The sequence below is a fragment of the Bactrocera tryoni genome, chromosome 5 (genome assembly GCF_016617805.1).
Source record: "Bactrocera tryoni isolate S06 chromosome 5, CSIRO_BtryS06_freeze2, whole genome shotgun sequence".
NCBI lineage: Eukaryota > Metazoa > Arthropoda > Insecta > Diptera > Tephritidae > Bactrocera > Bactrocera tryoni.
In genome coordinates this window covers 7,274,496-7,296,549 of record NC_052503.1, presented here as the reverse complement: position 1 = coordinate 7,296,549, position 22,054 = coordinate 7,274,496, and the positions used below count along the sequence as shown (strand labels likewise).

General features: G+C 34.9%; 1 protein-coding gene and 1 pseudogene across 1 annotated transcript; one reads left to right on the top strand and one right to left on the bottom strand.

Annotated features, from left to right (window-relative positions):
- Window positions 1–3,018: 3,018 nt before the first annotated feature.
- Window positions 3,019–5,719, bottom strand: LOC120776646 (annotated as a pseudogene).
- Window positions 5,720–12,969: 7,250 nt separating this feature from the next.
- On the top strand, window positions 12,970–21,707 carry LOC120776645 (myrosinase 1-like). Its single transcript, XM_040107478.1, has 6 exons — window positions 12,970–13,436; window positions 17,746–17,944; window positions 19,218–20,102; window positions 20,780–20,927; window positions 21,030–21,120; window positions 21,265–21,707. Exons 1-6 carry the CDS (start codon window positions 13,369–13,371, stop codon window positions 21,551–21,553), a joined length of 1,680 nt encoding a protein of 559 aa, XP_039963412.1. The 5' UTR covers window positions 12,970–13,368; the 3' UTR covers window positions 21,554–21,707.
- Window positions 21,708–22,054: the final 347 nt, after the last annotated feature.

The window sequence follows — 22,054 nt, the reverse complement described above, 5'->3', positions numbered from 1 at the left end:
ACGTTGACAAAAACTAACTGGAGGATTCTAATGACAATGTTAAGTTCTGGACACGTCCGCAACATACTTAACCTCAAACAGTAGTGCAGAAAGTTTGAAATAGATGAAGGGCTCGAGAATCCAAAACATAGACGACAAGATTGCTGTTAATATAAAGGGCTGTGGATCAAACAATAAGGAAACAAACAAACATGAATTTGGTAGCACCGAGGATAAAAATACACTTCACAAATATAAAAAATTACTTGTTAAAATCCTTTATTCTGATCGTTCGATCAGTTTTAAAGGCAGCTATATCTTAAAAATTTCTTTGGAGATTTGCAAAGTTACCTTTGAAACTAACGCATATCAAATTTAGTGAAGATATGTAGCTCGTCAAATAAAAAATTTGCAATACAATCACATTGACAATGTTTCCGATCGTTCAGGCAGTCAGACAAATATGGCTAAATCGACTCATTGTCGTTTTTCGATCATTTATTTATATACTTTTTATGGTTCCAACTTTTCTCATGAGTGTTACAAACTTAATAAAAGCTCTTACCTAGTGGTTGTAGAAGACCAAAAATCAATTGGCAACCAACTCAGATTTGGAAACCCATTGAAAGATTTCGATTTTTCATGTGAGCTCTATGAGCTATGGTGGAAAAAATTTCCTACTAAAACGGTACTTAAGCTAAAGTAGACCCCTAAATTCAGTAAATAAAAATTGAAGAGAAGATCTGGTGACCTTTTTGAAAAACCACAAAATTACTTTGGCCGCAGTAATCAATGGTAAAAGAGATACACATAATATGGCTCACTGGTGTAGAAACATTTTCTGAAAATCACGGTATGTCATTAGTTCTAAAATTAAAGAAGAACTTCCCATTAACCTATTAAGGACAGAAAAGGAAAAGCGAACCTTTTTTCCTGCGGAGAATAATGGTAATAGTGTAAAACAAAAAATACATACGTTTTAAGAGCGGTAAGGGGACAAAAAACTCAATATCTTTGGAATGGTATGAAAGAATAAAAAATTTTTTGCAGATTATTAAAGGTGAATATTTTCTGCGTTGTGTTACATACTTTTAAATTTTTTTTAGCGCGAAGAACACTTCAATAATTTCTATTGTTTAATAAAAAATTATGTAAAATATTTTCATTTAAACAAATAAATCATGAACAAATATTTTTAATATAGCACGAACATTTTTCTTTGACTTCACAAAATTTCAGTGATTTATCTCCAGTAGTTTACGAGAAAATAATTTTACAATTTTATCGTGCTCTAAATTTCAACCTTCAATAACTTAAAAAAAAAATTTTTTTGACGAAATATTTATATCACGGCGTATGTGTCTAGTCCCCTTCCTAATGAACTACTCATTTTCAAAATCGGAGATTCTTCGAAATTTTCAGTGACCACTTGACGTGGTTTGACCCAACTTATGCACCCTCGGCTATGGTTTTAGCAGCTTACAAGGGAAAACCTTCTCCGCTTTGAAATAAAGAAGCTTTTTATAAAGTTCAATTAAATATTTTATGAAAACATATAACGAAAAATACCGTAATACATATTTACGTATCAGTCCCTGTTCAAACTTCTATATTTTTGTAATTAAAATATTAATTTTTGCACGTTTTGAAAAATTAACATAATTTTAATTCAAATATGATTAATTCCATATTTTCTAATACTTGAAGCGCGAATTCAACTCAGAAATATTTTTTGATGAAATTCTTAGTATTCTCCTGTCAAAGGCGGTAATTTATTATTATTTATAGTTTAATGAATATTGAAAAAAAAACATGTAATAACAATGAAACATTGTAAAATGCAGTCAAAGCATATACTTTTATACTCGATGGTTAAACGTCCGAATAAGGCAACTAAGACACAAAACATAATACATAAATTACACTTTTACTTTGTTGAAAGATACTCCAAACTGGTCCTTATAGACAAGAAAATGAAAATTGAAATGCCTTAGATTTCAATGTAGATTTTTATATTTAAGATATACACATGGAGAAGCTTCCCACATACAACTTTCATCTCCAAAATTCCTCAAATAAAAGCAATTTCATAAAGAATTGTATTTTCGCGGCGTACAATTTCTGACGCGCCAAAATGTTCCAAAACTAAATTGCGTTTATATGTGTGCATACGCTTTATTTTCTCCGCCTCAATGAAGGTGGTCTTTTAATCTCCAAGTGAATATAAAAAGGCTGTGATATAAACTCTGTGTCAAGTTGTTACGAAACAAAAGAAAGCATACAAAAACGTTTCCCGTTCTTAAAAGGAACCTGAAAAACATTACAACAAATGGAATATTTTTTGTTTTTTAATAGCTGGCATATACTTCACCTTACATTTTTATCATTCAATTTTAAACCCACAAAGGTCACTCACAACTGCAGTGTTAGGCTTCTAGATCTCCCAATGTGTTCCCATTTTTATTTATGTTTAATTTTAGTTGGTTTGACCAACAACACTTTCCCCCACCCCCCACATTACCCACACAGCGGGCACTGCAGGTCTGCTACACAGTCAATTGAATATTGGTTTTAGTGTTTGTCTAAAACTTTGCAGTGTTTTAGCGTTAATCCCCTATAAGTTTGTTTGAAAGTTAGGCATTGCCAGAATTTGCGCAGAACTTAAATTTTATTTTAATATTCATTATTACTTCCAGTATGTATTACACAACAATTGAATACATAATTATCATAAAAAACAACTATTATTAGAAACTGCGTACTCGTTTGTTTTTTGTGCACCACAATAAAATGATTTGTAATTTCTATACGAAGATTTATAATTTGTTTTAAGGTTTTAGTTGTTAAATTGTATTCGCAGAGTAAATTAGATAAGTACTAAAAATCCATTATATATGAGAAAATGGAATATTAGAAGCATTCATTTTTGAAGAAATTGCAACGAAATCAATTAAAATTAGAAAAACAAACTTATGTCTTATCGAAATTTTGCAGTGTGGTATTTTTTTTTTAATAAAATGTAAAACTGGAATAAACTGCTTGAATAGAAACTTACAAACATTAGTTTTATTTGAAGATCTCATTTTGATGACGACTGTCAACTTCGAATGGACTACAGCTTGTGTGCAGCTTCGATAACATTATTTTTTAATCCTTTACAGTTAGAAACACATCTCAAATATTGTCTACCTCTTTATGGAAAGTAATTTGGGAAATTAAAATGCGAAGACACTTCTACCTATTATGCCTTGTGGCATGAGTAAATAAATCTAAGCCACGTCATGAATATAGTTGGGCACATTATTTTTGTATTTCTTTAGTTTTGCCTGCGCTTGCATTAAATTTCTTACGCTTCACCAACTTATTCTTGACATTATTTTCTTGAATTTGATTTTCTTTCCTGCCTTGTTCCATATCACCCACTTGTGTCGAAGCCTGCAGTTGTAACTTCTCCATATTGGACATCTTTGAAGGATCTTTAGTAGCCAATTTGGCGTTATCCTTGACGCGTTCCTTTTCTCATTAATTGTAAGCGTTTGTCTTGTTCAATTTTCTTGCGCAAATCTTGTAGTGCCAATGTGTATTGTTTGGCGTATTCCGCCTCATAGTTCGTCTTCTGAGAAATTTCCTTGGTTAGAATTTTACCCACCTCTCCGAGAATAATACTTGTAATGTAAAGTTATTATTTAGATAAAGAAATATATATACACTCTTTCACTCAATACAATAATAAATTCATTACATTGAATTGTTACAGTTCCTTCTGTGTTAGCATAGTTATTGCCGTGCCCGGACTACCTGCACGCGCTGTGCGTCCAATACGATGTATGTAAAGGTTTTAATGTGTCTAGGTAGATCGTAAGAGATGACGACGTCCACATCGGGTATGTCTATACTGCGTGCTAATGCATCCGAACATACCAAACTATAAAAAATATATGTTTATTCACTTGTGTTGAATCAAATAACTTTATTCATATTTACCCATGGACACGTCCACGCTGGAAATTGACTCAATACATTTTGCGCGCTCTTTCGGGGTAATGGATGCACTGAGCTCACGTATAACCAACTCTTCTTTAAATAGCGATTTCAAAACGAATGATAACCTAACAATACGAAAGATCTGTGTATTATTCTATTCTATGGTCTCATATTTTGATTGTAAAAGCTGATCTAATGTATTTACCGGCTCGACGATTCGGCACTATTTGTGAAGCATAGAAATTTGGTCCATTCATTTTCGTTTATCAAAGCGAAAAGCGATAGTGGTTTAATGCGATTTTCTGTGATGCAATAACACTCGGACAGCTCAGCTGGCGTTGTGTATTTGCCTATAAATTCCCCGCGCCTCAATTGTTCACTCTTTTGCTCTTCACTATTAGTTACATCAGCGAACTTTTCTTGCATTTCCGATAAATCAGCAAGTACGGATGTAAAAAGTTTAGGCTGGAATAATCGTAAATTCTGTAGTTTTTCTGGGTCTTGTGAAAGCGTCGCTGAAAAGAGTAATTTATGCGGTTGTATACCATACGAGGACTCCAATTCGCGAATACATAGTGGAGCTGCGCGTCCTGACAGTAGTTGATCAGAAGTAGTGCGCACATGTTCATCCAAATGATAAAGCCAATTTTGAAATACTGCGTCCATTATACGATCGGCTTCGTCAATAACAAGAAAACGCAAAGCTTTTAAACAAAATCCTTTGGTGGCATGCAAATGATCTACCAATCGGCCAGGTGTTGTCACTACAATATCGATTTTGGAGTAGTAGTGTCCCTTGTAGAACTCTACTAATTTTTCTTGCTCCTGAGCGAATGGAAACTTTTTGGATAAAAGACAAACGGTCAGATCTGTTTTTTCACATAACTTTTTGAAAACTTTAAAAACTTGCAATGCCAACTCAGCCACTGGTAGCACAACCAATGCACGTATCTTGCGCTCAACACGATTAGCAAGTAATTGTACAACTGGAATGGCAAACGCGAGTGTTTTACCACTGCCCGTAGGCGCCGAAACGCATATATCACGCGGTCGGAATGGTGGTGGTTTCGCTTGGGCCTCAAGCAACCAAGGTATCACTTCTGTTTGCACTGGAAATAGCCGCGTGAACTGCATTTCTTTGAGTGAGTGACGTATATGTGGTGCCAAATAAGTAAGCCTATTAATAGCTGATTCGTCAGACGCTGTCTCACTTTTTGGTGCAATTGTTGTTGAAATAATAGTTGGATGCGCCAGCCAAGAAGGTAACACCATATTGACTTTCTTGGGCTTGCTTTTGTCCACATCTTCGCCGAGCACTTGAAAATGAGTTGCTTCAAAATCACGACTCTCGTCGGCAATGGGATCAATATCTTTATCACTATCAGCATCGCTTTTTTCCGCCGTTTTAATGTCTTTAGTTTGCGATTTAGATTCATCTTTACTAATAATATTATTAACTAAAGTTTTCTTTTTTTCTTGCGTAGCTTCCAGATCAAGCAATTCAACAGTGCTCTTTTTTCTTTTACGATTTTCCACCTTTTGAAGTATTTGCTGCAGAATAGCCTCCTCATTATTACCCACTTCCTCAGTTTTCGCAGCGGTGTATCTGCAAAAGTATACTTTCAGTTAAATGATTACATAGCAATCAAAGGAAAACTAACCGATTTATTGTAAATAATTCCATTTTATTTAGAATTTTGTTGTACACCTTTCCATTCAGAACCAAGGAGTGTAGATTCCAAATTACATTCTCTGTCAAAACACGTGTTGAATAAGTGGAAAAGGGAATCACAAAAACAAACGCATTTCGTAGTTGCCACATAGCAAAAAGAAAGAAGGTGGCTATTGATTTGATAACGTCTTTCGGCTGCATCGGAATTCAACCGTTTTCGTTCGTTATGTTTGAACAGTTTAATTCATTCAAAATTTACGAAGCAGCGATCGATTTTAACGCTATGATAAGCATAATTTTTATGATAACTGCGCAACCGATTTATTAAAGAAATTTTGTTTGCACATATCACGAAGTGTGAAAAGATATTTTTACTAGCGACATAGAGATTTTTGTAGGTAGGAATTATAAGTTACCGTGAGTAAAATGTTTTAGTAACATTTAGTATTGATCATAAATGACTAAAATAAATCATCTAAGCAAATCATAGTAAAACATAATTTTATTATTGACAAATCTAACCGTCCGGGTTGATGGAATTAAAATGAGTCAAATTTCAATGTCCGATAGCACAATAGACCCATTATGCTAACTCATGTAATCTATCGTCCGGACATGTTGTCGATTAATGAAATTGAGATAAAGTACGTATTCCAATATCCGGGTAGGCAGATATTTCAATACTCTGTAAGTTTTTCTTTTCAAATTCAAACATTTTTAGAATAAGTAATAAACAAACTGGCACAAAAAAAAAATATTTCTACTAAGGAAGCGTAATGCGTTAGGCCTCCGGAAAGCATCCAGTATTTATGAAATCCTTAAGTCCACCATTCAATATCAGCTCAACGTAAAAGTGTGTGACTTTTCCTACAAATTGGGTTCCCGATCATATTTGACAAAGGAAATGTGAAAGAAAATCGTTCGGCTAACTGTTTCTTCCTTGTGTTTTTTGACGTCCTTTTTTTTTGCTGCACTGAAGCAGGGGCGTAACTTGGCTGCAAGAAGATAATGTTCTGAGTCAATGTTAGGACCTCGGCGTGTACGCACGTCTAAAACACTGGAGACGTGTCTTCCGCCTATCACAGCATGATCGATCTGGTTGGTGGCTCTTGTTTTGGTGAATTTTTTTGTGCTGGAATCTTGTACTACAGATAACCATATTTCGGGCCCCGGCGAAGTCGATCAGCCTCAACCCATTTGGGGATGTTTCCTCGTTGAGGCTGAATTTACCGACCGTAGTGCCAAAGATATCTTCTTTGCTCACCCTGCCGTTAAAGTGGCCAAGCACGATTTTGACATCGTGGCGGGGGCATCTCTCAAACGCTCATAGAAGGCATCTTTAGTCACATCGTCCTTGTCTCCTCTTCCGTAAATCAGCAGTATTTGTTTAGTTATTTAAGTCTATGAGCATTAATTCTTACAGACTATTAGAAAATTAAGATTTAAATTAGAATTCCAAAATAATTGAATTACAATTATACATAATTTAACTTAAACTAAAAAACAGAATTAAGGGTGTTAATGAAGGAATCCCTAGAGTGAGAAAAATCAAGAAGAACTTTCTCTGAAATCGAGGCAAGCTCACGCATAGCACGCTTGATCCGCAAATTTAGTGTTTTCCTTTTTATATTGTGGCTAGATGTTCAACCACCGGGGTGAATGTCAGTACTTGATGACGAGTCTCTCTCCCACCATGAATTTCACACCGAATTTGCGCTTCTTTATATGGCCACTATAGTAAATACCAGTCCTTGGACGGCGGTGATGTCAGCCTTTACTTTTACGAGGGCATGAACCAGCTTCCCATTTAACACGTTGGCTGCCAGTGTATCACCGCTGATCACGACAAAAAACTACATGCAGGTGTCAATGTATTACCGGTGATACACGCCTAGGCCAAAACGCAATATGTATTTTTTGTTGGCACCTGGGAGTAGATTTTTTTCGTGATCATCGGCAGTTAACATGTTAAGGGACCGGATATTGCAGTTGCATGCCCTTAAATCATAATCCTTAACACGTTTGCAGGGGGACAGGATCAAAAGGAGGTCTCTCATCCGAGACTGTTTGGATCCTTTCATTGGGGGTGTTTTTTACTTGACAGGTCCCAAACCCAGCGCACAACATCTGGGAGAGATGATTCATTTTCATCACTTGCGTAAGCTTCTACACATGGCTCCATCTTATCTTACTAGGTTTAAAAATAGAAGGTCGAGGTAGAAGTGGTTTACGCTATTCGCTGCGTTGTCATTGAAAGAAACTAAATCCATTATTAAAGGCTGCAGTTACTAACGAATTATTTAGAAAGTGGTTTTCCGAGCTGCTTAATTTCATGAAAATTACTAAAGATGAGGACATTTGAGAAGATTCATCACGGATGTTGAATAGCAAAGACACTCTTCATTGTGTCCAAAATGGGAAAAATATCCTTTTATAAAAATCAAATTATCACTTATTATAAAAGCTTGACGTCTTTAAAATAGTTCGAATATGTGTGTATGCATGCAGGTATGTATGTATGCACATTAAATTCTTTCTTCTTAAATTCTTGATAGCTTAAGGCCTTTGACCTCGCCTTTTAATTAACCAATGTATGCTTCCCATAAAACTACGCAAACAGTATTTGATTTGCTTTCTTTGTTTCCCAAATGTAAATTATTTTATTTTTCACCCTAGGGCTCGCGTCTGGTTGACAGTTGAACCTTCCTGAGCGAGAGGCAAGTTCCTGAGTACCGTTTACAAGTTAACGCAGGGGTATCTCAGCATCGTATCAAATTGGGTAGTCGTAAATTGTCAATCCAAATAAATCCGAAATGGTCTTATTTACTAGAATATACATACAAGATCCCGGTGGCCCCGCTGCCGCAAATGGGAGACATCTGTCTGCAAGCGGCGGATACAGAGAAATATCTGTTGCTTATCCTGGATAGGAAGCTTTCATGGAAGCCGAATATCGAAGAGAGAGCAAAAAAGGCATCGATTGCCTTGTACTGCTGTAGAGGAGCCATTGCAAATAGGGTGTCTCACCGAAAGTGGTCCTCTGGCTCTACGATACTATAGCCAAGTCCATTATGTTCTATGGAGTCTTTATGTGGTCGAAAGCCCTAGAAAGACCACACTTGGTTGCGAAAGTTGCTATCAGACTCAGAGAATCAGGTTCCTAAAAACACGTGTCTGAACACTCAGTGGAATCGCGTGGAAATTGTGAAGCTGATGAGCTATCAAGAAAGACATCCTAACCGCTAATGGTTGAATAGGAGCGGGTCGGTGGTCCCGTATCTTCTTGTGTTCTACTATTAGATAGCTGGGCTTCGCGGAAGCTTGGCCATCGATAGGCAACCATCGGTACATGCGCTGTCGTAAAAGCCTTTCGGCCCAAGATCGATCGCAAGAGATTTAGTCATCTGTTTGCCCTTAGTAAGGCTAGCCTTTCCCTAGTTGCGTCCACGCAGTAAGGTTGGGAATCCTACCAAACGTCATCTGCAGAAGCTGTATGGAAGAAACTGAGGCGGATACAACGCAACACTTCCTTCTTGACAAAAAATTTTTCTTACAGCCAAATAGGTAGCTCTTTTCGGCAGTCCTTCTGGAGGTTTTTTAAAATCAACCACGGATTATTAAAGTACATTATGGGCAGTTTTCTCAATGTTTGGTTAGCGCCATCTGTCAGTTAAGTTCTGTTTAAAAAAAAACAAGTTCTTTGCCGAAAGAAGGAGTATGTGTTAAGGGAACCAGAACTTAGCTGACATATGGGTGATAATCAAACATTGAGAAAACAATTAATTTTTAGTAATTTTGTTCATTTTGTTCATCTCGAAATACAAAATTGCACTGGAAAAGTATAAGTTGGGTGAACAAATTTTTTTTGGTGATAAAGCAATTATACCTAACTTTGCCGCATTTGCAAAAAACCAGATCAATAATTTAATAATTTCATTGCAGCAATCTTTCGCTCGTGCCAATTAGAATAATTTTATTTGTTTTTCCATAAATTTTTGTGGATTAATTCACCGAATATTATTTTTGACACAATTTACAGGAAAAGCACAGCCTTTGTCTGTTCAATATGAAGCAGTATGAATATGAATTTCACAAATTACTAATAAACCTTGTTCGGTTCATGCACAACTAACTGCTTTGCTAAAAATCATCACATGATCAAATGTACAGTTTACGATTCTATAAAAGGGACATACAGATACACATTCACTTTTATGTATGTATGTATGTATGCATAAATTAAATAAAATGTGGCTCTGCAAAAACCAATTTACAAAAGAAACGTGCTTTTATGGCTTCCAAAATGGATGGTGGATTATGCAAAAGTTTCGTCGGGATTTCGCGATCGGTTGTGGAAAGAACGCAATACAGAAAACAGAAGAAATACGTGATTAAGCATTTGACCTGCGCGGGAAGGAGTCAAGCTATTCGAAGTTGTATCTATTTGTGGTTATGCAAAAAGTACAAAAATACCTGAACAGCAGTTAAACATATACTGAGGGGATGAACTGAATTTTCCAAAGGGTTTTATTTTGTATTCAAGAACTGTTTAACTTGGCGTCACGGGGGCGATGTTTTGCAGGTTTACCGCAAACCCTTATTAATAACATTGACAACTCTATGCACAACAAGCACAAATGTATGAACATATATGTACATATATAAGTATGTATATGTATGTGTACATATTTTTGCAACTGAAAAACTTAACTGGGCCTTTCTGCAAATGCTCGCATTACTAATACATTTTAACTGTTAGCTGCTAATCTAACCTAAGTATGCCTTGGCTTTGACCGCCAACGCGGACATAGAAATAATTTCAAATTAAATCCGTGTTTATTCACATCGGTTTACTTGTAAAATTATCACTCAAACCAATTGCAGCAATTAGTGCGACAGACGTGTTTGAATTATTTCCGCAAATTATATAAATCCAGCCAATTTAAGCTTCTTCTATTTAAAAACTAAAATAGCTTTTCTCAAAACAACGAACATAAATACAAACAAATCTTCCAAAGAATACTCATTCTCGGCTTACATACATACATACATACGTACATGTGAATATATGTATGTATGCATAATTGATATATAATTTTTTGGGAGCCCCTACCTCTCTTCCCTCGCATTATTTTTGTGCATTGGGACAAATCATTTGGATGCTAATTTATTTGCCGAAAACCAGTCGAGAAAGGTGTCAAAACCCCCTAATGACTTATGACGTTATACATTCTTAATTTATGCGCAATCAAAGCAAAAGCAGATGCATGTACATATGTGTGTGTGTATAAGAGGGCGTGTTTTGCTCACTGACTGCGCCGAAATAGCCGCCGCAACACGTGAGCCGTTCTTCCCCCCTTGCTATTCAGCCCCGTTCACCGAATTTAGCCCCTCATTTTCCAGTCTAGAAGTCATTGGCTCAATTTGCAATAAGACTTGTTTACGGTAGCAAAAGTTGCACCGAATATGTACATAATAAAAAACACATAACAATTTAATATGTTATTGTTAATGGAATAATAAAAAGGTGACCGTGTAAATTCTGAATGATCTATGGGATCTATTCTAAGTACACACATACATATTCATATGCATTATAGTTTAGTAAAAGGAAAGTAAATTGTTATTATGCATCCGTTGAGTAATTCGTTAGGTAACTGGCAGTAACAGGGACAGGGACAGGGACCTAGTTGAGACGTTTACCAGCCGGGTTAACGGCAGCACCTGTCACACTTTTCATTAGCAATAGCCGAAGTTGTTCCGAGTGTGGGCAAATACATATGTACATACATATGTATGTATATATACAATATGTTGTATAAGAAAATGGACGTTAACGGTAGTTATGTGAGCGTTAAGTTTAACTTTCCACTACCGATGTTGAATTGGATGATATAGCTTTATAAGGCTTGCTAATTAGAGCAGGGTCATTATTTAAAATTAAAATTATTAGTGGGAAAGTGGGCGAAACTCAATTAAATAATTATTTAAATTTAACTACATTATAGTAATCGACTAGAGATGTCTTTTATGCTCTATTATTTTGAAATTTTTTGTATGACATTCTTATACAGGGTCACGGAAGGCATTCTCCGGATTCCCTTTCATTGGCCTTTTCAGGCAAGGAAGCAAAAAAAGTCCGGGGGCCACATTTGTACTGTAGGGCGGCTGCGAAAGCGTTGGGTTGCCGGCCTTGATTAGGTAGCTTTTCACAAGAAAGGCGGTGTGAGCCGGGGCGTCGTCGTGGTGCAACTTCCAATCGGCGGCGATGTCTTGTCGGACTCGATTGACCATTCGTTTGAGTCTCTTGAGGACTTCCCCGTAAAACTTGGCGTTGAGCATCGCTTTCATTTTGGATTTGCTCATTCTTCCCTTTTTTGGGCGAGAAAACGCCGGCGTGTGCCACTTAGAAGATTGCCTCTTTGTATCGGTATCATTCTCAAAGATCCGTGACTCGTTACCTGTCATTACGTTATTCAAACGTCTCTGTCGCAGATTTACCACGTTTCACACAGAATTTAATCGCGTACCTCTGCTCTAACGAATAATGCATTTTCGGCTTGCATCTTTAACAGAAACACGCCGCGTGAAAATGTTTGTCCTGACTCTCCAAGCGGTCGGAGACAACTGACCAGCCGCTCGTTCGTTAGCAAGGAACGCCCTCTACCGAATCCAGTCAGTGCGCGCACGCTCCGAAATACAATCGCTGCAGAAGAAAATCAGTCCTTTTACTTTCCAGACAAACCCTGTAGTTAGTAAGATATACTTTGATATTTATTGGTACGGAAGCTTTTCTTATGTATTTCGAGTTTATCCTTATTTATACCTTTATATTTTGAAAGTTTTGGACATAATTGTTGCTGAAGCAAGGCGAAGTTTTACTTAACGTATTCCCCCTAAATATAATCCAATCTCTGCGATTATTGATTACATATCCCGAATGGGGCGATCGACACTGACCGCTAATATTGGTAGCCCTAACCTACAGACTGACATACTTAACTGTGTTTTTGCACAAGCTTTCAATACAAGCAGTTCTGAACGCCTTTCTAAGATTTGCTGTTGCGTTACGTATTTGACGTTTCTGAATGTGCTCAGTAGCAAGCGCAGTTACTTACGAGCATTTAATTACGATCGCGGTCGACAGGTTTTTTTTTCATCGTTGCGAAGCGGTGACAGCGGCAGCGGCAGCGTCGGTGGCGGCTACTGTGATTGTTGCTGGCGTTGTGTGTTCAATTGACTCTGCTGCCGCCGTCAACTCTGCTGCGATCGTTATTTGCGCTGCTGGCAGTTAGTTTAAAATGAGTGGTCCTAACACGTTATTGTCATTTGGCCGCCTACAGTCTGGCTTGAAGAAACGTCAAAATTATTAATTCGCATATCGACTAGGTTAAATTCGTATGTACGGTTTGAAAGTGTCGAACTTGCCATAAAGCATATTGTACGAAAAAGAGACTTTGCGGCCAAATTTTGCAGCGAAAAGTTCGTGTTTTTTTAAGCAAACAAAATATGGTGTTTTAATTTCGTGCAAATAATTATCTACAAGTAGCATTTAGCGAAGAACAATAAGATAAAATATTTTATGAGACATTAAGACGTTTGTCAAGCCAAAAAATAGCTACTATAATTCCATATTGTATAAAAAGTAAATAACGGTTCGTGAGAAAAGCTAAATATAGCGTAATAAGAATTAAGAGAATTAAGTGAATTGTCACAGTGTACCTGATAGCAACATGGAGAAATTGAAACTGCATTTGATAACATTTTTGTGCTGCTTCGCGCTGAGTGTCTGCTTGCCAACGTAAGTATCCTTGACTGAAAAGGGATCCTTTTTATAAAATGTCTGTACGAAAGGCACGGTTGCTTTTATAAAAATTAGTTAATAAAAAAAATTTTTGCGCTACAAACATACATTTTGCTGTAATTAAGGTGAGCAGCATTTCGAAAAATGAACTTTGAAATTATACCAGCTGTAGAATATGCAAATATTGTGTCAAGTGAATTGCCTGTAATTAGAAATGATAATTATTTGCATTTCGTTGTAAAAAAAATTTTAAAAAATGCAAATGGAGTACACAACATGAGCGATAAAAATCGAAATATATAACACAACTGAAGCAATTTTCGTAAATTTTACTGGATTTTTGTTTCAAATAAAATCAAAAATATTAAGGGATCGTCTCAGTGTGACCCTACGAAAAATCTCATATTTCCACGATTTTTTTTAATGTTGAGATTAACTAATCGGTCGGGTCTTTTATAAATAAATACATTCATGACGAATACAAAATGATTTTTTTTTTATGTTTATTTATTGGGTGTATAATAGTTAATAAATTGCTAAAATTACACGTAAAAAAAGGTCCTGCACAGTGCCCACGATTGCAGGCGTAATTTTAATCTAAAACAAACATTTCAAAATATTATTAATCTGTGGGAAAGTCGATATCGCGCTATGGAAGCTTTTTTTTTGAAATTTGACAAATAGCGGCGGTTTGTACAAAACTATCGAACTTGGCCTTTCTTTCGACAGTTTTTCGTAGAAAAAAGGAAGATTTCAAAAAACAAAAAAAAAAGCGCTATAGTGAATGACCTTAAGTATGTTTTCTCCGAATTGGAACCAGATATCTTCAAAACTCTCCTTTAAGAGTGGAAACCGTTTTGAGAAACACCATTCTGAGAAAAACGCCTTTAAAGATTGTCTCGCTCCGTTCCTCACTCTGTTCCCTTTCTACAAAAAACGCTGTAGTGACCGCAATAATTTGAATTTCGATTTCAAAATTTGAGAGAATTACAGTGTATACTATCCGATAATGCAACAAAAAAAATCGATTTTTCGAAAATTTCACAGTTAGACGATCCCTTAAGTCAAAAATTATTGATGACTTAGTATTTTTCAATATCCAAGTTCATTTTAACGCTATTTTTAAGAAAAATATAATATAAGACTAATATTACTTTTGTGTATGTTTAATTGAGCAGCGAATTGATTTTCAAATGATTAATAAAGTTTGAAGTAGTTTCAAATCCTAACGAATGAGATGAATTAACTTTAGCACACTTTTCTCAGCAAGACATTGTTCGTGTACAGTTTCGTGTTTACTTAATTACGAAGTCAAACCGAAACAATCCATTGTTCTTAGCAGAATGCATTTTCCGTGCTTATGATATTGAGATTTCCCGTGAAGCAACTCCAAAGTGAATTTATTATAAAGTAAATCACTTGTCTGCACATTGTACAATGTAATAATAAAATAATAAAACAACAAAAATTATACGGATATGTGTGTAGGTGTGTGCAGTGCTCAAATGGATGTTTGATAAGATTGCACTAATTTTATTTTATTATACTAAAGTTGCTTAAAGGCGTATAGATCTTATCACTCTGAGTCTCGTATAACATTGAGAATATCTTTAAGTAAATATTACCGTTTTTATTGCCCATCATTTGGTTCATGCAGCAATTGGATTTTAAAGTATGTTAAAAAACAACAATAAATAACCGAGTGTCAATATGCATTTAACTAATCAAGATGTCTACAGACTTGCAAATTTGATAACTAAAAGTGCATTTGTTGCGTACTTGCAAAGAGTAACGAGTTTTTTTGAAGTACTTCGATTCATAATTTCATCAATCATTTAAAGATTTTCAGTGGAGATAACTTTCAACAAAAAACAAATGTTATTTCTGCGACCAATCACTTTTATTTTGGATTTTAGAAACGATTTATGAACTAGATTGTTTTTGCGCTAAATATGCACGTACGTACATACATATATTAAGTTACGTACATATATGTAGGTACATTTGCAATTGAAATTTTCTTTCGCATTTTATATCTACGATTTATGCGACAATCTTTCTCTGCAAGAGCGAACAGCTGTTGCTTTAAGTGCTTTCATGGCACGCGCGCTTGATTTTCCTAGCATTGTCAAGGCCTGACATGCCACACAGCGAGACACACGACTAATTCTAATTCCGTGTACTTTTTGTCAGTGGCGGTGTGGTTTACAGCTCCACTGCTTATTCTCACTAATAAGAGTGATTACTTAATGGATGTCAAGGCCGTCGGCTTTATTTGAATTTAGATCGCTATATCTATGACAGTGAATGGTTTGAAATAATGAATTGCTTTGGTTCAATTTAAGTTAATGAGTAAATATGTTTGTCAATAACTTAAGCGTTGGTTATGTCTACATTCACTGCTGAATAGTGATTAAAATTTTTCTTTCCGTATTGTACATATGTATGTATATATCATGTGTGTATATTAACATTGTGATATTCAGACAATTAAAATAAGTATACTTTGTAGATTTAGAGGAATTACGTTAATTTTAAATTGTGTTTATTATGAGCTTTTATTAATAATTATATTCAATTGCAAGACCACAATTGATAAAAAAACCAAACAAAAAGCTTTATTAAGGCAAAACCCCTGATTATCAGTGGTTCAATCAAGCTCTTGTATATCATATGTACATATGTACATAACATATTATACTGTCTGATTGTATGCATGTTGTCAATAATATAGTTAAGCTAATTGTTTAATAACAATTAAACTGGCTAATTCCGACACTTGGCGCTCCAACCTGTCAAATAAAATCAGTTAAACCCGCGCACCTAAATACACGTAGCACCTGTGCCATGCCTCTATATGTATGAGTGTTAGAACTTGTTGCACTAGCTTAAAAAATGTAAACAAAGAAATCAAGGTAATTTCGGCCGAAACCCGCTTGACTCTGTAAATCTATTGCGTTGACTTATCCAAATAAATACGCAAATGACCGACGTAGTCGAATAAAAGTGATTTTTACGTCTTTGCCGCCGGTGATATACTCACATAAACATGCGCACATTTGCATGTGTGTGCGTCGGCAATTAAAATGTGCACGGCAATGTCAAGCATTCAGGTTATTACTCTGTGCGCACGTTACATTTTCGGCGCTAACTGGAAAATTAAAAAAAAAAATAAAAATAAACAAAAAGAACAGAAATAAACTGAAATTACTCACTTCTCAAGCGGACAATCGCACCAACACAGGTGGATTTCTGTGTTTCCGAAAAGGTCAAAATATTCGCAAATTCGTGTTCACTTTAGTGGGTTAATGGTAACAGCTGTTGCGGCGACTTCGGATACTTAGCAGAGGATTTTTTTTAAATTCAATAATTTTTTAAAATACCTAGATATGCACATATTTTCAACTAGTCTATAGATAGAAGGCACGGTGCTTGAAATTCTGTTAAAAAAAGGAAACAATAATAAATACACATTATTATTCATATTATTATATAATATATACAAGTAATATATAATGCTATATTAAATTAACTTGTCAGCAATAAGATTTGGAGTTACATATGTATATGTTCCAATTGACTCATTAACGTAATTTTCTGATTACATATATATGTACAATCACTGTTCTGAGAAATTTTTGCTTGTGCTTTATGATTCAAATAAAAGCAGTTTCTCTGTTGCCGTCAAATAGTTTTCTCATAGTTATTATTATATTTTATTGTATTTTATTATACTGTTTTAATTATAACTACTGTGTATATGAATATTTTGCCATTTCTTCATTCGCAAATTAATAATTGTTAGATGTGAATTGAAAAGTTTACTATATCTCAAAATCAAAAGTACGTCATCCCATTAAATAAGATAATTCGAAATTTTATCTGATTATTTCACTGTACAATATACATATACATAAATCAAGCACCCGTGACGAGATCGGAGTAAAACTTTGTATTTACAAATAGTGTCTTCAACACCATCTCTCCTCAAAACTGATCGAAATCGGAACTTCAGTGCTTATGCTTGACTTTTTAACGAAAATATCGGCCAATCAATCGGAAAACTGATCTAAAACCAGATTAAGTGAACATGTTTTCGATTGTAAAAATTGTGGTTATCGTTTTTTCCCATAGCTAAGATGAATTTACCGGTTTCTGTTAGTTAGATTAATAAATAGTAAAATATCGACTATAAGAGCAATAATATAAGTTAACAAGAACACCAAATATTATTGTAATCCAGCCTTACTTGTTTGTTATTTAGGTTTTTTTATTACAATTTTAATTTAAATTTTTTCATTTACAGACGCCCACCAGTGGGACCAAAAGGACGACAATTTCCTCACGACTTCATTTGGGGCATCGGTACGTCAGCATATCAAATTGAGGGTGGTTGGAATGCATCTGGCAAAGGAGAATCAATTTGGGATCATCTAACACACAATTACCCGGAAAAAATTACTGATCAGTCAAATGGGGATGTTTCATCGGACAGTTATCATCAGGTAAAAAATATGAATACAATTAGGCATACTTATACCATATAAACTGAATATATGTACATATACTTTCCTCACAGTACAATTATTTTGATATAGAAAAGAGGGAAACTTTGCTCTGTTTTTATAAATATTATTTCTCCCCAAAATTCTAGGAATATTATCGTACTTTTTTATGATATAGTCGATTACGAGTTATAATTTGAACTGGAAACTGGTATGCAAATGTTTGCTAAGTTTCTGCGGTTGTAACGTAGAGCTTTCACGCCTAGAAGTGATTGCATAGAATTTATGATAAAAATTATTGACCAATTAACGAAGCAGTCTGGCGTGTGATGACATCCAATGCTTATTTTTATATGTATTTTCCAATTTCTAAAAGACTACTTACATATTCAAATCAAAGTGCTATAAACCTGAGCGTTTGTGTGTAAAATAGGGTGGTCGGTTTCTGAATCTAACTAAATATAAATTAGCACAGAACATCAATCACTTAAAGTAAAGAAAGTAAGCGAGCATACTAAATCACAGAAAAACGAAAAATGCATAACTTCTGGGCCAATTAATTCAATTAATTTCGTAATTGACTTTTTTGATTTACATTTTGTGGCATTTTTAGACGCCGACTTACGAAAATTTGGAACGGTTGGAATTTGCTAGAGAACAAGTTAGTTCACCCTAGTATAAAATACAAGTAGAGATTTACATTCACCAAATGCATAAATTAACTCGAAAGCGGTAACTAATGTGCATTAATGAAATGAAAGACTTAAAATTATATTCCAATGGTTCTAACAGGTGGCAATTTGTAAGCACAATTTTACTGCAAAGAATAATTTTATATGCACATGTTGACAAGATCGATTAATGCGGATTAATTGAATTAATTGACTTAATATGTGGATAGGCGTCACGAATTGACATGACTTAAGTAGTCGTAGGTGTCGGAATTGAAAATAACAAGTCCCTCCCCGAAATATCAATGATTTCTATAAGACTTTAGAACCGAAGGGACCATTTCAAACTGTGTGCCTACAAACAACTATGCCTTCGAAATTAATTCAGAAAATAATAAAACAACTTTACTGCAAACAATGAAGACACCTGAAAATGTTGCAAATTAATGAGCTATTGATAAAACACTAGCCAATGTTGAAACAAGGTCTTCTTTGTTATCTTTTCATTGCAGAGCAAAATGAATGTTTTCCTCTGTCACTACAATTCAAACTCTTTATCTTAATATTTTTTATATATCTTTTTTCTATTTTCCTCCGCACAGTGGCGTCGCGATGTCCAAATGGTGCGTGACCTAAATGTACACGTGTACCGATTTTCGATCTCATGGCCCCGCATAATGCCGGGCGGCTATATGAATAATGTCAGCAGTGAAGGTATTCGCTACTACAGTGATCTGATTAACGAGCTTCTGCACTATAATATTACACCAATGGTCACAATCTATCACTGGGATCTACCACAACGTTTACAAGAATTGGGTGGCTGGACCAATCCCGAAATTATACCAGTATTTAAAGATTATGCGCGTCTATTGTTCGAGATGTATGGCGATCGTGTAAAGATCTGGACAACGATCAATGAACCTTGGCATATATGTGAATTTGGCTATGGTGTTGATTATATGGCGCCCTCCATTAATTATCCTGGAATTCCGAACTATTTGTGCGGACACAATTTACTAAAGACACATGCCGAAGTGGTGCATATGTATCGTGACCAATATCAGGAACTACAGAAGGGTAAAATCGGTATGACTATGGACACATCGTATATGCAACCGAAAACGGATTCGGACGATGATCGCGAAGCATCTGAGCGTGCTTTGCAATTCTATATAGGCTGGTTTGCTCATCCGATATTCTCAAAAAGTGGCAACTATCCGCAAGTCATGATTGATCGTATACGCAATTTAAGCAAAGAACAAGGTTTCACTCGTTCACGTTTGCCGGAATTCACACAGGAAGAAATAAATCGCATACGCGGAACTGCGGATTTCTTTGGCCTTAATTCATACACCACTAAACGAGTGACGAAGAACGATCATAACAATACTGTTAATTTTCCCACCCCATCATTCAGTCACGATATGGGCGTCGTCGAGGATCAAGATCCCAACTGGGACAGTTCGGGTTCGTCGTGGTTAAAGGTAAGTGAAATTTAAATATTCCCCAATTAATTTTTTGATTTCTGAAAATGCAGTGCGTAGAAAGAGAGTTTGTTATTCATCGTAATCAAATTCTAAGTATAATAAATCAATTAGCATATTTTAGAGACAATTATTCAATATCTTAAAGTAGACCTTCTTGCGATATTTCGTGGATTGGAGATAGACAAATATTATACCTGTTTTTGAAAAATTTAAATAATTTAATTTGTTAAAAATTTTGTCATAACGTATACATATGTATCAATAAGATAGTGCAAACAAATTTAAAAAATAATTTATTCACTATTTCGGAAAAAATGTAAATTTTTTGATTTCTATTAATTTATAATTATATGGGATTTCCATGAATTTATGCTCAATTAAGAAATATACAGATAGAGATACCTCTTTTATGCAGATGTTATTTATCTATTTTAGTATATCTAAAATTAGTCTTTATTGATAAGTTCCGCTAAACCATTTTGAGAGGAAACTCATTAAAGAAAAATGTTAGAAAAAAAACAGTTTGAAAGTTGTGGAGTTCAAGTATAAAAAGTCACTTAATGAGTCTGAACGGACTTAAATATTTTTGTGATCAATCTACTATTCTCAGTTTTGAAAAAATATATGTATACAGTTTTTTTGTATTGAAAACATTTTTAATTAACAAATTTTAGGTCGTTCCCAAAGGCATGTACAATTTACTCATGTGGATCATGCGAGAATATGACAATCCGCCTATAATTGTGACTGAAAATGGCGTAAGCGACAAAGGTGGCCTTGAGGATTACAAACGCGTTGATTATCTCAACGCCTATCTATCCGGTAAGTCTGAAATATATATATTTGCATATAGAGAAATATTTATTGATAGTATCTGAAATAAATTATCTAATTTTTAATTATTATCTTTATTAATGATTGCAGCCATTTTGGATGCAATTGAAGATGGTGCAAATGTACAGGGATACACTTATTGGAGCTTGATGGATAGTTACGAGTGGAAAGTTGGCTATACGTAAGTATTTTGTACTAACTTGATCTCATGATTTTACGAATGCTTTCGAAAATTATATTGAACTTTAAATAAAAAATTTAGTTAAAAAATGCCGATAAGTTTTTTTTTACCAAGTTTTTACCGATTTTTTCTTACAAATTTTAGAGAAAAATTCGGGCTCTACCACGTCGACTTCAATCATCCGAATCGCACGCGTACGCCTAAGATCGCCGCCAAGGTCTACGCGCAGATATGCAAGACGAACACGATTGATTGGAGCTATCGGCCAACATTGGATGAATACCAAATTAACGCCATGGCACAGTTACCCGAATTTGAGGCCGTTGGCGGTTCTACATCGAGTGCGAGTACTATATACAACACATTAACCGGTCGAAGTTGGCATAGCATAACATTACTTTTGTTAATTGTAAATTACTTACTACGAATCTAAGCTTTCATCTCAGTTAATGTTGCCTTAAGGTGTGCTTTGTAAATAAGAAGAAATGTATATAGTATTTAATTCTCTCGTTAGTTAATGGCTAAAGTATTATATTATTTATATTAAAAGAAGATACCTAATAAAACATTTTATACTATTAAAAATATTTTTGGTTTTCATATTAAGGACAATTAATTGATCAATTAATGAGAAGTGTTTTACGACAATGCAACTCTGTTGGATAAACAAAAGTGTGTTAGAAGCAAATTTATTTCAACCTAAAATCTAAAAGGATTGAAAAGACAAAATATCTGGATATCTGGTCTTTTATGAATATGGAAAGAAATTTCATTGTTATTGACTAGTTGGGCTTGTGAGCAACATTCAGGATCTTAGTGTTGTATTTGCTCAATTTTGTCGTTGTTGAAAACTGGAACTAATTTTTTTATTTCGCTAACATTGGGTAAATTTTAATTCCATTATAGTTACCATTTCGTCATAACAAATGATTTT

What these genes read in the sequence shown, in the direction of transcription:
- LOC120776645 (XM_040107478.1), top strand. Translation starts at nt 13,369, where the DNA reads ATGGAGAAATTGAAACTGCATTTGATAACATTTTTGTGCTGCTTCGCG. An exon ending in CGGGTTCGTCGTGGTTAAAG is followed by an intron (nt 20,103 to 20,779) that starts GTAAGTGAAATT and finishes AACAAATTTTAG; the next exon opens with GTCGTTCCCAAAGGCATGTA. An exon ending in TCTCAACGCCTATCTATCCG is followed by an intron (nt 20,928 to 21,029) that starts GTAAGTCTGAAA and finishes TAATGATTGCAG; the next exon opens with CCATTTTGGATGCAATTGAA.